Genomic DNA, 13,738 nt, shown 5'->3' on the forward strand with positions numbered 1-13,738 from the left:
GCTGAATATGAGGTGCTAACAGTTGTGCTGTCTCCAGGTCTCCTTGAAGAATCAGAAGTGAGCCTGCCAGGTCCTGCAGAAGTCTTCCAGTCAGGTCACTCTCGTAACTCCAGCTACGCCAGCCAGCACAGCAAAATCTCAGGTACACGTTTCACCAACAGTTGTTTCATCCAGCCTTCGATGTGACGTCTTTTAATATAGCAGAAAAATATCGTTCAAAATAAGGAATGAACTGCCTTATGTTATTATTTTCTATCCTGGAGAGAATGCTGTAAATATGTAGAGAGACAACTATTTTAATTTCCTAAGCCGAGTGTTTTAGAAGACAGTTATTGGTAAAAGTGATTCAAAGACTTATAACTTCCACCAATATATGAGCTTTAAGAGTTTCCATCTCTGTTCTACACTGCTGTTATCTGCTCAAAATGGCACGCAGCCATCCCTCTGATTATTCATTACCCTTTGTATGTTATGTATTATCTATCTAATGAGTCCTCTGATGAACTTGTGTGTCCTCCCTGTCCTCCAGGCTACAGCACTGAGCATTCCTGCTCCTCCAGCCTGTCCGACCTCACGCATCGCAGGAACACCTCGACAGGAAGCAGCACCTCTGGGGGTTTGGGCTTCACTGCCGACACACCTACAGAGGGCGACAAGGACGCCGGACGTCCAGAAAGACCCCCTCGACCTCCACGGCCTGTCTTACCCCCTAACAGGCCTCCCAGGTACAGACACCGTCTTTCATCAGTGCTCTGGTTCTCCTTTAGATTTACTCAGATTTAATAACACAAGACAGAAACAAGAGTAAGTAAGTAAAACATTCTCATTTCACTTTTCCTGTTCTGTTTGTATCAGGAGGAAGCAGGACTCTGTGGAGAGTCACCCCTCTTGGGTTAATGACACTCGCATGGATGCTGATGACATTGTGGAGAAAATTGTCCAAAGCCAAAACTTTTCAGATATCAACAACACTGAAGGTATGGTGAAAATGTAGCAGAAAGCTCCACAACAGTACAAGGGAAGTATAATCTGCATGCTTGGAGGAGGAATGTGATCACTAGATGCCACCAAAGAGTTTAGTTACAAGATGTGTGACTAATATGCAAGGAAGAAACAAGCTAACTCTTTTGATATAAATGACTTTGTTATTCACTTATTGAATCTGGGTTTATGTTACCTTATTCGTCTGACATTTAATGGCTTATGGGAAAGGTAGTATTATCCTTGAGAAACACCAGCAGGGATGATATCATTAGTGTGAGATGAGGCTATGACTCTTCAGCATGGTCTCGTTTGTTTACAGTGAATCTCTCCATGTGAAGGTTTTACAGTAAATGTGACAGCGTATTACCGCAGTCTAATAGCGGTGAACGCGGTAACTGTAACTAACTGCACCATCTTTGGGCAGAGCGCTCCTTCAGTTTTCCAGCTCTGTGTTCTGTCACCCTTTATTGTCTGCGTGTTGATGCCTTCTGGTTTCCATCAGTGGTTGCCAACTCAAGTTTCTGTGTGTCTGGCTTTCAGACAGCAACCTGCGTCTGTTCGTCAGCAGAGATGGAACCACTGCGCTCAGCGGCATCAGGCTTGGAAACAGGTAAGAAGCCTAACTCTTGACTTTCTGGCACTTTCTTTTTCTTCATCGCGTCCTCTTCGAATTGCCTTTTTCACTGCCACTTCCACTGAACATTCTGATATTTATATTTATATTAATTCAGATTTAATCCCAGTTTGAGGCACTAAAACAGTACCTCTGGCCGATAGACTACATATTTTTCAGTGTTGAAAGTTATCATCAGATTTCTAGTTGTATTTGAATTATATTTCCTGACTAAAGTCATAATTATTTAAGCCCTAAACAACACTTCACTTCATCCCCTTTTTTATGATTTACATCAGTTTGACATTGCATAATCAACTGTAATCCCTGCACATGCTAATAAAAGTGTTTGGATTCTTGCAGGGTGTCTGCAGGCGGATACGAGCCTGTTGTGATAGAGAGCCATTAAAACCGAGACCAGCAGGAGAGGCGACGTGTTGACCTGCGGATTGGTCTCGTCTTTGGTCTCGCTGGTTTTTCCTGGAGCTTCAGCTGGTTTTGATGCCGTGAGGGGAAAAACCTCTTCATGTTTGCACTTTATGTGGAGTTTGTCAGAGTCTGCACTCCGTTCAGCTGTTTTTGTGATGTTGAGAGTGATTCAGAGTGAAAGCACCAATGCACAAAGCATTTCTGAGACTGCCTCGTGGTTTGTTTATGTGGATTTTGCTGATTTCAGGAGCTCACTGTGTAGTAAATTTACCTGTTCAGTGATAGATACAAACATCAAAATCATCCATGTGTCCCCAGTTTATTGTCGAACCTGACAGACAGTAAGCAACAAACACCTAACTAAGAGAAAGGACAGCGCTGAAACGTTCCCTGCTGGAAAAAGAGACTCCAGTAAAATCCACATGGTAATGTTTATAATTTAATTATAAGCATTCTCATATGAGTTCATTAATTTCACACTAGATATGTGAACAAGTGATTCTGCTGACTTGGAGACGTGGTTATGGAACAATTTGGGCCAAAATGAAGCTTTTTCGACTGAGTTGCAGAAACCCATGTGTGGAGAACATCTTGTGTGTGAGTAATGACACTATATTAAAGCCAAATTCCTAACCGCTATTAACTCTGTCAGTGACACAAAGTTAGTGAGGCTCAGCTGCTCTGCAGGCTGGACTGAAGTTACTTCATCGTGTACTGGGGATGGATGGATGAAAATGGTAGTCGTAACAAAACGGCAACAAACTAAAATTTTATTTTATTAATTTTAACTTTATTTATTCCTCTAATATCGTTAGAGCAGCATGATAAGTTCATGTGTACCAGTAATCCTTTTTCTAACCGTATAATAACTTTGGTGCTGCCACAGATATTTGACTTCGTAAATCTAGGCCCAACAGCAAAACTTTCGATGCAGTTTACGTTCATTGCAAAAAAAAAAGGTGTTACATTTTAATTTAACAGACTGTGTTTAGAAAACCACTGAGCAAGATGCAGGAACTCTGAATGGCTTTTGTTTGTTTTTTTTCCTTTTTGTTTGAAATAGTTGTTTTTCCCCGTTGATCGGGGAAACGCAGTAGAACCACTCTGTGCCTGTAAAGTTTCTCTTGAATGACCCGAAAGCACCATGAAACTGTGATAGCAGAGTGCTAGTGATGGCGAGGAGAGAAATATTGTTTCCCGTTCTTGTTTCTTTGTTTGTTTGTTTTCTCTGTTTTTATTGTCTTTGTGTCAGTCATATTGTAACTTGCAGGCGGAGCCATTTTGGGAATCCCACTGTATACTCACTGCATGTACACTACTGTTGCTCCATCTCCATGAAGGATTTCGTTGTTTAAATTGTAGTTCTTCTCTCTCCACAGCCATCAGACGTTCAGACAAAAAACGTGAGGTCAGCTGAAAACACTAGCTCTGTGGTACAAACTGTTCTGGTTTTACTGTGTCCAGTTGAAGGGGGCGTTGACTCCATGAAGAGGGAAGTCTGCAACTGTAAAAGTCTTTGTTGCCCCCTGGTGGAGCAGCGGCTTGCTGTCAGGCTTTTGCATGAGTCCGAGCCCTTTGGTGTTTACAAGAATGTTTACTTGGAATTTGACTGCTTTGTTTACATCTGTCATCATATGAGCAAACACCAAAGAGGCAGAAAAAAAGGACGAGAATCTGTAACGCTGACAAACACAGAAAAAAAAAAATGTAATGTTGGCAATCAGCTGGCTGGTTGACACTTTATTTTTTTTTCTTGTTAGTTTTAAAAGCGAGTTTTCTGCTTGGAGTTTGAACTCTGGAAATGTGTCTATTGCAAGACTGAACAAGATCTTATTTTGTTCAGAGTCTTAAAATCTGTTTGTAAAAAAGGTGAAAAAAGCTGTCGGATCTCTCAAACGTGTTCCAGGGTTGTCCAAGAAATAGATCTACTACTTGCAACCACTGTCCATTTAATCTGATGACAGTTTGCTTGGTGAATGAAAGATTATAACTTCAGAAAACAGTCAAAAATAGTTACAGCCAAAAAATATACCCTTAGTTTAGTTCAAATAAATTGATCCTTTGGGATCAGAATGTTTCCCCTTCTTTACAATCAAATTTTAAGACTCTCTACTTAAACGTATGGATGTTATAAGCTTCAGCACACTATGCTGGGTGAATCCAGCTCATGATATAGGTTGAGTCACTTTACACTACCCAGCCTGCTTGTTTTTTTGCAGCTGTATGTTTATTAATCACATTATTCTCACATTTGGGGATGAACCACTGTTCTTATAGTCAGAATCGCCACAGCCTTTAGTATTCTTTTAAAGCGTTTATTTATATATATTTTTGTTCTTTATTCTTTTTATTTTTTTGGAGGTTGGTTATAAGCTATGCACACAACTCACCTCCCTATTTTTTTTTTTTTTAACTATTAGTAAATCTAACAAATTATTGTATTGTAACAAAGCTAGTATAACCTAAATTTATAGAGAATCAAGTTGGAAATGGTTCTTCCAATCGCCACATAGTTACTATTATTTTTGAGGCTTTTGTGATATTTCTGCAGAAATGATAATAAAAAGCTAATCTAAGTTTTTCTGTGTTGTGTGTTCTCTTTTTTTTTTGTCATATACAATTTTAAATATGAAATATGTGACTATTTATTGAATTTTTAATACTTAAGTAAAAGTACCAGAACAGCAATGTAAAAATACTAGTAAAGGTCCTGCATGAAAAATCCTATTTAAGTGAAAGTACAGAAGTATTGGCAGTAAAATGTACATCAAGTATCAAAGTTAAAGTACTTGTTTCATCGCAGTAAGTGGCATCAGTGTGTACTATAAGTAGTGTGTTTACTGTACTGTGTTCACTACTTTAAATACAGCTAGGTAGTAAAATATTGTTTATTAAAAGTTTTAGTTGGTGGCTGGTCAAACATTTTAGGTAGCAGGGGTTCTGTCTAAAACCTTAACAGGCATGTTTACAAGGACCAGGTAAAATAAAGAAATTGTATCTGAACTCACATAAAAGATATCCCACATATTCAAACTTGAGATATTTGTGATTCTTTTCCTGCAGCAGAAGAGGGTGCTCTACACAACATTATTTTCTCTGTACAGAGATGTAAATGGCAGGTGCCAGTCTAGATCTGTGGTCTGTAGATGGAAGCATGTAGCCATAGATTTTCCGAGCAGCTGAAGGCGATGTACAATTATACATTTTGATCTTTTGTTTGGCAAAGTGAAGATCTGAACACAAACCATATTCACAGAGCCACTCTCTGTAAACAGCCTCGGTCTGCATTAAAAAAGTATTCAGTTAAAACAGCTAATAGAACAATTAAAAGCAAACACTGATTTTTTTTTTTTATCGTTTTGTTGTTAGATTGTTCAAAAATACATAATACTAGTGGAAAATTGTATCGTAAAAGTTAAATAAAGCTCTCAAAATTCAATTCATCCAACTCCCTTGTTTGACACATTTTCTTTCCATTATTCTGTTCACCATTTGTTATTCTGTTCTGTTATTATTATGTGTCAAATGTAATCTGAAATATGGGCAAAATATGTCACATAATCAGTTTACTTAATGATAGACAGGGGGTCCCTATATGCAGACTTGAATGCATATAGTTTCCATCTGTCCTCATTTTGGCCTTCTTTTATTTCTTATTTGTAGCTGTAGAAGTCAGCAAATGTATTAAAGATATGGCTGTGGTTAATAACATCTATGTGTAGTTGGTTTTGGTTTTATTTTCAGACTTAAGTAAGTAGGTAAGTAGGTCGCTAGGGGCAACCGGGGCAAAAATCACTTCCCGTCAGCTCTGCAAGGTGATTTTGCATTCTTCCGCTCACTGCTCTGGTTTTAAGGCCCACATGTTTACTGTATTTGTTTACGCTCACCACACTCATCAAGCTTTTTTCCAGCTTGAAACCAGATTTTAACACGGTGACATCTATAAGGATTGTGTTTTTAAGAATTTAATTGTGTTTTAGTGGTTCTTTTTTTTTTTTTAATCAAGAAATGTGTAATTAAAAATTTTATTACTACAAGCTACCTGCCACACAGATAACCTGGGACCTTTGTGGTCCCTGCGGGTCTCTGGCCCTATAGCTGTTGCTTACTAACTGGTAATCCATCATTATTAGGAGCTGTGTAACAGTGATTTGAAATTATCCAGCTAGTCTAATATAGTGAACTTCAGACCTCTTAGAGCTTTTAAATTCAAATCTGGATGAATTTGATTTATGTGCTTCAGTTCCTCTGCCCTGGTATTGTGTATGCAGGCTCACTGATGTGACATACTGAGAATAAAAGAGACATAATTCATGTTAATAGTTATGCAAGTGCTTTTCTGACTATAACAAATGATAATATCTGCCACGAAAGAATCATATGAGTACTAGTAATAGTAATTTTAACTCTGCTCCACATCACCCTGAGCAGAGATATTTAATCTTTTTATGCGTTGTCGCTGTTCTTATATAATTGTTTTGTCTTTCCATAAAGGAGGCTGAAGTGATCTTTTGGCACTTAAATGCACTGCAACAAGATGCAAACATAGCACAAACACCTGGCTCTTTCATATGCAAGATGTTCCCCTTTTTCTTTACCAGCAGCTAGTTACTATCTTAGTCTGCTGCTTGGTGCTGGGAAGGTAGGTATGTGTTTATCAGAGCTTACAACGCTGCTGTAAATCAAGTTGATGAACATGGTGAAACGATACACAATAAAGTAAATGTGTCATAAAATGAAACCAAAGGCCACAAAATGCTCTGTAGAGCTGAGGGGATTCACATAAAACATAGTCATGTGCAAATACTGATTGTAGATGATTAATTGTGGATCGCCCCACTATGGGAAACTTCAAACCTGGCAGTGGCACAATGCCTGTATTTTCAAATCATATTAGGCACAATGTAGTGGGTTGCCTGATATAACAGTCAGCAAAACTTAGGCGCAAAGTTTTACTTTTGTTTCACTTCAAACAAAATGAGATTCCATATTTCACACTTTGCCATTCGCTGTTGTATAGCAGACCTGTGGTTGACACCTTCAAATGACGAAGATAAGAACCACAGCTGAATCGTCTCAGACTTGACAGCTCTGATCTAGGGCATCAAATATATAAGCTTTCCGGTATGTTGTGCGTCAAAAAATGTTACTAACTGTCAACTGTAATTGACAGTTACAGTGAAAAAACCAGCGTGACCTTTTGTTGAGCACCATAGTGTGTGGAGGAAAGTTTCCTCAAATGAAGAAGTAAACCGAGAATATTTAAATATATTTTCCACCTAGTGAAGCCCTGTTATCTTTTATCACTGATATACAGAACATATACTGAAACATGATGACAACAGCAGGTCATGGAATAACTTGTGGGAACTGTGGGTAGATTTCATCTAATGTTGTGCATCACCTCAGATGAAAGTATTAAAAGTAAAAATGAACTCAATTTATTTTTGTGTTAAAGTTACCTTTACATTCACTTCTTCACTAAAACACATTTTGCGTACGTTTCCTTGACAGAAGCATTGTTTAACATCAGTGTACGAGTTAGCAGTCTTCTTTTGCGCCTTCTATTTCATGAAGCTCTTGCCAACGTCTAAGAGTCAGTCTCAGATTCGCTCTTGTTTGGTTTAGTGTTAGTTACCTCTTACTTGGTGACTGGTTCCTTTTCTCTTCGTAGCTTCCTCCATCAACGTCCTCTTGGGTCTCTTTGCCTCTGCCATGTCCATAGAGGCTGCTGAATAGAGAAATTCAATTAACAGGTCCAAAAGTTTGTGACTGAGCAGAACAGAAAAATCTACTACCCTAAACCAAACTGGACCAGTGTGTTATTTGAAAGCTGGGACCTGGACCCATGTGGGTTCAAAGCTTGCTTTTGAGGTACAACTGCTGCCACGATAATGTACTTCTGACCCTTTGTCTCTCACATCCTGATGTGAGTAGATGTCAAAGAGGTATTGAGATTCTCTACTTAAGTAAAAATAGCCATATGTGAAAATACTTTAATACTTTCTCAAATACAAGTAAAAGCCCAATATTCAAATTCAAATTTGTACCTAAGTACAAGTATCTAGATAAGTATTATAAAGTATTATAATTATACAGAAAGGCCATTTTCAGGGAAGACAAAGTGGGTTAACAATTTAAAGCTGTTCTGCAGCAATGAAGGTTGAATCAGGCTTGAAAGCTGGTGCTACTAATTTCTACAGGTATTCCAACTTTTCTTGATTACTTATAACCCCCTCTGTCTGCATAAAAGCAGTGTTGGAAGACGCTGTGGTACCAGACAATCATGAGCATCAGGTGAACAGTACCGTACTGCAGAAAGTAGTGTGTAGCTGCCATTGAAGGCAGGATAAATAAATAAATACATACATAAATAGGTTAATAAATAGTTTAATAAATATTGAGTTAAAAATACAGTTCATGAATGAACACATTTCTAAGATTAATAGTTTGATATTAAAAGCAACGTCAAGTGCATTTCATATTTTTGTTTTCTTTCTTTACTATGGGCATAAGGGTTAATTTGGGTAGGAATCAAAGTTCTGCCGTCTCAAGTTGACGGGTGTTCCTTTTTTGAGTTGCCACACATTATCAAAACAATTTGGACCACGCTAGCAGGCAGACGTGTGCTGATGCTGCGGATAACTAACAAGTGTTAAGACGTTGAAAAGACATTAAGTTCATCGACTTAAGTTTCCTAATTTCCTCTGTGAAAGTGAAAGCGGCCAATGAGGTATGTTTTGTTGTTTTGTTACTTGTTTTATTTAGTAAATCTAACGTAAAGTCTTCTAAGTCATGTATCATACCATTAAGTCTTTCTATGTGTACCTAATTTATTTTCATGTACTTTCCTTTGTATGTTTTGTACCAGTTCTCACGGCGAAAAATCACGCAGATAGTGTGATTAAAGTCTGTAACATAAAGAACCGCTTGGCTTCGTCATTTCGTTCACGAGAGGGAACTACATAGTGTGTTGCTACAAAAATGGCGAGAAAAAGGCAATTATTAATGGACGAGAGACAGACCATCATAACACTTAAAAATGTAGGTCTTTCCTACAGAGAAATTGCAAAGAAACTGAAGGTGTCAGTGAGTACTGTTTTCTTGACTGTCAAAACAAAGCAGAAACTGGGGGAAACTCTGACTCTGACTCAGCGGTCTGGCAGACCCAAAACCACAACTGAATCAGAGGTCAAGTTTCTAAGAGTTAACAACTTGCGTGATAGGCGGCTCACCGGACAACAGCTTCAAGCACAGCTTAATAGTGGTCGTAGTAAGCAAGTAAGTGAAGAGAAGACTTCGAGCTACAGGTTTGACAGGATGAGTTGCAGCAAGAAAGCCATTGCTAAGACGTCAGAATAAGACATCTATCTATCTATCTATCTATCTATCTATCTATCTATCTATCTATCATATATAACAAATGATTTATAAGCAGTTCCTCATTTCTTTCTTATTTCTTCCCTGTTCAAAATGTCATGGTTCATACTGTAAAGTGTTACCGCCTCCACCACAAACCATTTCTTTCTCTTACACCAGTGACAGTGTGCGCTGAGCATTATGCATATTACACTGTAAATGTAAGTAAATTGAACATTAGCATCTAATTGATACCTGACATGTTATATGTTATTTGTGTTTTATCCTGTTTTACCATTCAGTCATAACACTAATCATTTTCTATAGATCGTTTTCATGCTCCGCAAGAAAAGTTATATCATCAGCATAAAGTAGCATACTGAGTATGTATAGTATTTAAATTGTGAATGAATGATCAAAACAAAACAGAAAACTCGCAACAGATGATTAAACACTGAACAGGCTACAAATCTTGCTGAACTAAGCAGTCAGGTTTACAACATGCTCTTTACTCAACATTATCTCAATGGGAGGGGTGGTCTTTCTATTCTGCTGTAGAAAGTCATGAAAAAGAAAATGCTGTGGTTTCCGTTGCTGGTAGACTGATTTTACTTGCACCCTAAAGGTGCCAATAATAGAATGCAGAATTGGTTCATTTAGTAAGGGCTGCACTGTGTCTCATGAGGAAGCATCTGCAGTTGTGGGGTGATTTGTTTTCTCTGCTGCATCCTTTAGTTTTGTTTTTGCAGAAAGCCTTTAAGTTTCATCTTATCTGGAAAATAAGAATAAACAAAGAAAGGTTTGTATGTTTCATTTTGCAAGATTTGTCTTAGGATAAAAGGAAAATTGCTCCTGGGCCAGTTTTACAAAGATATTTCAGACTGGTCTGTAGTATTGGCCCAGACTCCTGCAAGTTCAACTGATTTATAAAACATGATTCATAATTTAAGGGTCTGCTAGACAGTATAAAACACAGAAGTCATATCTTCCATGTCAACCACAGGTTTCGTTGTGGTGGCTCTGGCCACCACCATCTTGGCAGCCCTGCCTCTGCTGCCTCCTGCCTGTTCTGAAAATGGGCAAAGATATGGATTGTTGGTGGATCTGAGGTGGGCTGAATGCTGGTAAGACTGCTGCTGAAACAGCTACCTGTGATGGCACCAACCTGTCAATCAAAGCAACCACACTGTTAATTATGCATTAGTTGCAGTAATTATGGAGTTATTATGCTTAAGTCTTAATATAATTTGAATGGGTGAGTTTTATAAAGATTCAGCCTCAGTACAGAAAAAAACTTATAGAGACAATTTATTTCTGCTGTGAAGTTGGGTATTTTAATATAGTGGCTTATAGAGACTTTCTGTAGCCAGCATCAAGTGGACATTTGAAGAACTGCCGTTTTTAGCACTTCTGCACTGGCTTCACTTCACAGACACAGAGGTTGCTGTTTGTTTTTGGAGCAAGCAATGAAAACACTATTTATAAAATGTCTAATTTACCGTGCATCAATTCCAGGTTTAAGTTTATCAAAGCTGTATCACATTTCACACCCTTGATGCCCTAAAGCAAAATGTCTGTGGGTGTATGTGTAAAAGCATTGATTCTGTGGAAATGTATTTGTGTGTGCATGACTTAGGAAATAAGTAACACAGTTCCGTTTTCCATCTTTCTGTCTTCTTTCTTTCTTATTTTCCTCCCACTTTCAGGTCACTGAACTTTGATTAATTATTAGCCACTTTGAAAAATGGTGATAGAGGAATTTATATTGCGATCTACTCTTGATGATTGTATTGTCAATACTCAGCTACCTGCACCAAATATACAATTTACACTTAAAATGAAAAGCAAGTGAAAATCAAGATCACAATCTTGTCTTGTGGTTTATGATCTGATTCACCCTCGTGTCCGTATATGATGGAATTAAGTACCAAGAATCAAAATAGTCTTCATATTTATTCAAATACCACCTAAAGCCAAGATATATTAATATTTTTTTTACTGCTGCATTAGTCCTGTGTCACCATGTGTCACCACAGCCTATCAGAAACAGTGTAGTGTAGTTTTGTTGTCAGCTTAACCAATCAGAATTATTTAAATAACTAACTAATGATTACTTAAATAACAAAGATAATCTGTTTTCCCTTAGAAAGCTGAACTGCACTGGTTTAATTTCCCTGGAGGAAGAAATGGGAAATAGAAATGAAAAATGCTGAATATAATTTAATGGTGCACACTGACCTTTTCTACAACTTGGGTGAGGCACTATAAGAAGCAGACTTACATAATAAGGTCATAAGGTCATTTGGTTGAAGTCTCAAACAAGTTCCAAGTAATCTTTTCTTGGGCAAGTTAAGTCAGCACTTAAGGCAAGTCAAGGTTAAAGTCAAGCCCACCACCATTACAGACCCGATGATAATCATGTGATCGGATCCAGTAGGAAACCTCTCTTTTAGTACATGAAGTACTTTTGTGTAAAATTGATTCTACACTAATTCAGATTAAAACTGCAGTTTAATAAACCTAAATTTAACTTTATCCTGAACTTATTTTTAAGAAGTAGAACTAAACTATGACCTCTGACAAGTAGATCTGATCTATGGTAGCCTAGTTTTAACTTAGAGGTTTTAATTTATGTTATTTCCTCAAATATCAGCATATCAAATTAGTCATTTGTGTGCTCAGACCACAAAATCGCACGTCACCATCGTAAATTAAACCGTATTAAAGTCATTTCAACTTCCCCCTGTTCTTCTTTCTTGGACAAGACAGTAGCTCACTTTCAACAAGGGAGTTCCACAATGACACAATGTCCTACAGCCAAAACCGAAACAGCTGAACAGTCAAATCCAAAATATACACACATATCTGAATCCAACATAAAAAGAAAGAAAGAAAGAATTTCATTTTCCACAGTGTGGGAACTAATTAATAATTAGATTAATTAAATTGAAATACGTAATTCCACCGGATGAATTTACTAATTTGGGGTCACAAATTACTAAATGCAGGGTACAAAATTAATAAAACGTTCAGACAAATGAACAATTAAAGGGAATGATTTATTGTACATTAGCCCTGTCACTAACTGACTGTTTGAGCCACATTTGGAGGCAGAAGAAGAGTCAGAGACAGCTGCATATACAGAAGGAATAATGTGTTAAGTGTTCTGGCCATAATATGGATTACTGCTACTACAATTACTACTAATACTAGTACTAGACTACGCCCAGACTACTTCAGAACAACAAAGGTGAGGGTCTCAAACAAAGCATGAGGCGGCTACTGCTCAAAATCTATAAAAGTGTATAATGTATTTTGCTTTGTGATTATTTATTTTCTTTTGTTTTTGTGTTATTTCATAATTGTGATGTCTTCTGTATGTATATTTACAATATAAAGATGTATTAACTGTAGAACCAATTAAATCAATAATATTATTACAGTGATGAAAATGGAAATAAACATTTAATTTAAAATAAAAAAGCTTGGTCTCTATCAGGTAATAAGAAACCATACAAAGTTTTTCAGTCTGAGATAACAGGACAAAACTTCATCCTTTCATTTACTGTACATGACGACTGTGCTTATCTAAATTTAACCATACAAAAAACATATTATTTTCATAAACGGGAACTATAGTCTTATTTTGGGGTAGAGTCCCCTTGATTGATTACTTACCAGAAAAGGATGTGGTTAACAGTGAGGAACCTGGCAAAAATAGAAGTGCAGCTCTGTTCATGTTTGGATCTTGGTACTCTCCAGTCTAGTATTTTCTGTTCCTGATTACTCTCACTTTGAACCCAAACTACTGCATCATCTGTCTTGGATGAGTTATCCATAAATCTCCTTTGGAGTTCTCTACAATAGTCTGATTCTGCATTTTGTAGTATTAGAATATTCCTGAAAACAAAACCAAGTTCAATATAAAATTATTATTATAAAATATTATTATTAGTAATATTTCAGAAGATGGAAAAGGGCCACAAACTGGAAACAAACTCAGATGCCCAGTGATACACCAGGGTGCCCCAGTACCAGTCCAGACGTTTCTTGTCGCTCCACACATAGAAAATGCTCATATGTATTGTTTTTGAGGGCAAAGTGCAATTAAATATTGATTCATAATGGGAATTCTTGAATTATAATATATTAGACTTGCTGAATAATAATATAGGCATATCTAAAAGGAATAACACTAACATCTTTTATCAACTAATGTGCATCATTTATAGCTATTCTATTTTGCAAATGCATTTTGCCCACTCAGCAGCAACTCTCCAAAACACTAAATATTTCCCGTGAAAAGTACTTCCTTATTTGCTGCTTTATAAACCTGACCACACTCCATTCACT

The 13,738-nt window shown here is 37.2% G+C and overlaps 1 protein-coding gene across 1 annotated transcript in view; it reads left to right on the plus strand.

Moving 5' to 3' along the window:
* eeig1a (estrogen-induced osteoclastogenesis regulator 1a) overlaps positions 1–4,602 on the plus strand; it is a 29,421-nt gene extending 24,819 nt beyond the window's left edge. The window contains exons 8-12 of the mRNA XM_010750798.3: positions 38–142; positions 530–725; positions 856–977; positions 1,525–1,594; positions 1,961–4,602. Coding sequence (XP_010749100.1) covers positions 38–142; positions 530–725; positions 856–977; positions 1,525–1,594; positions 1,961–2,006 — 539 coding nt within the window. The 3' untranslated portion in view covers positions 2,007–4,602. The remainder of the gene's footprint in view (positions 1–37; positions 143–529; positions 726–855; positions 978–1,524; positions 1,595–1,960) is intronic.
* Positions 4,603–13,738: the final 9,136 nt, after the last annotated feature.

This window comes from Larimichthys crocea, chromosome III (assembly GCF_000972845.2).
Source record: "Larimichthys crocea isolate SSNF chromosome III, L_crocea_2.0, whole genome shotgun sequence".
Lineage (NCBI taxonomy): Eukaryota > Metazoa > Chordata > Actinopteri > Sciaenidae > Larimichthys > Larimichthys crocea.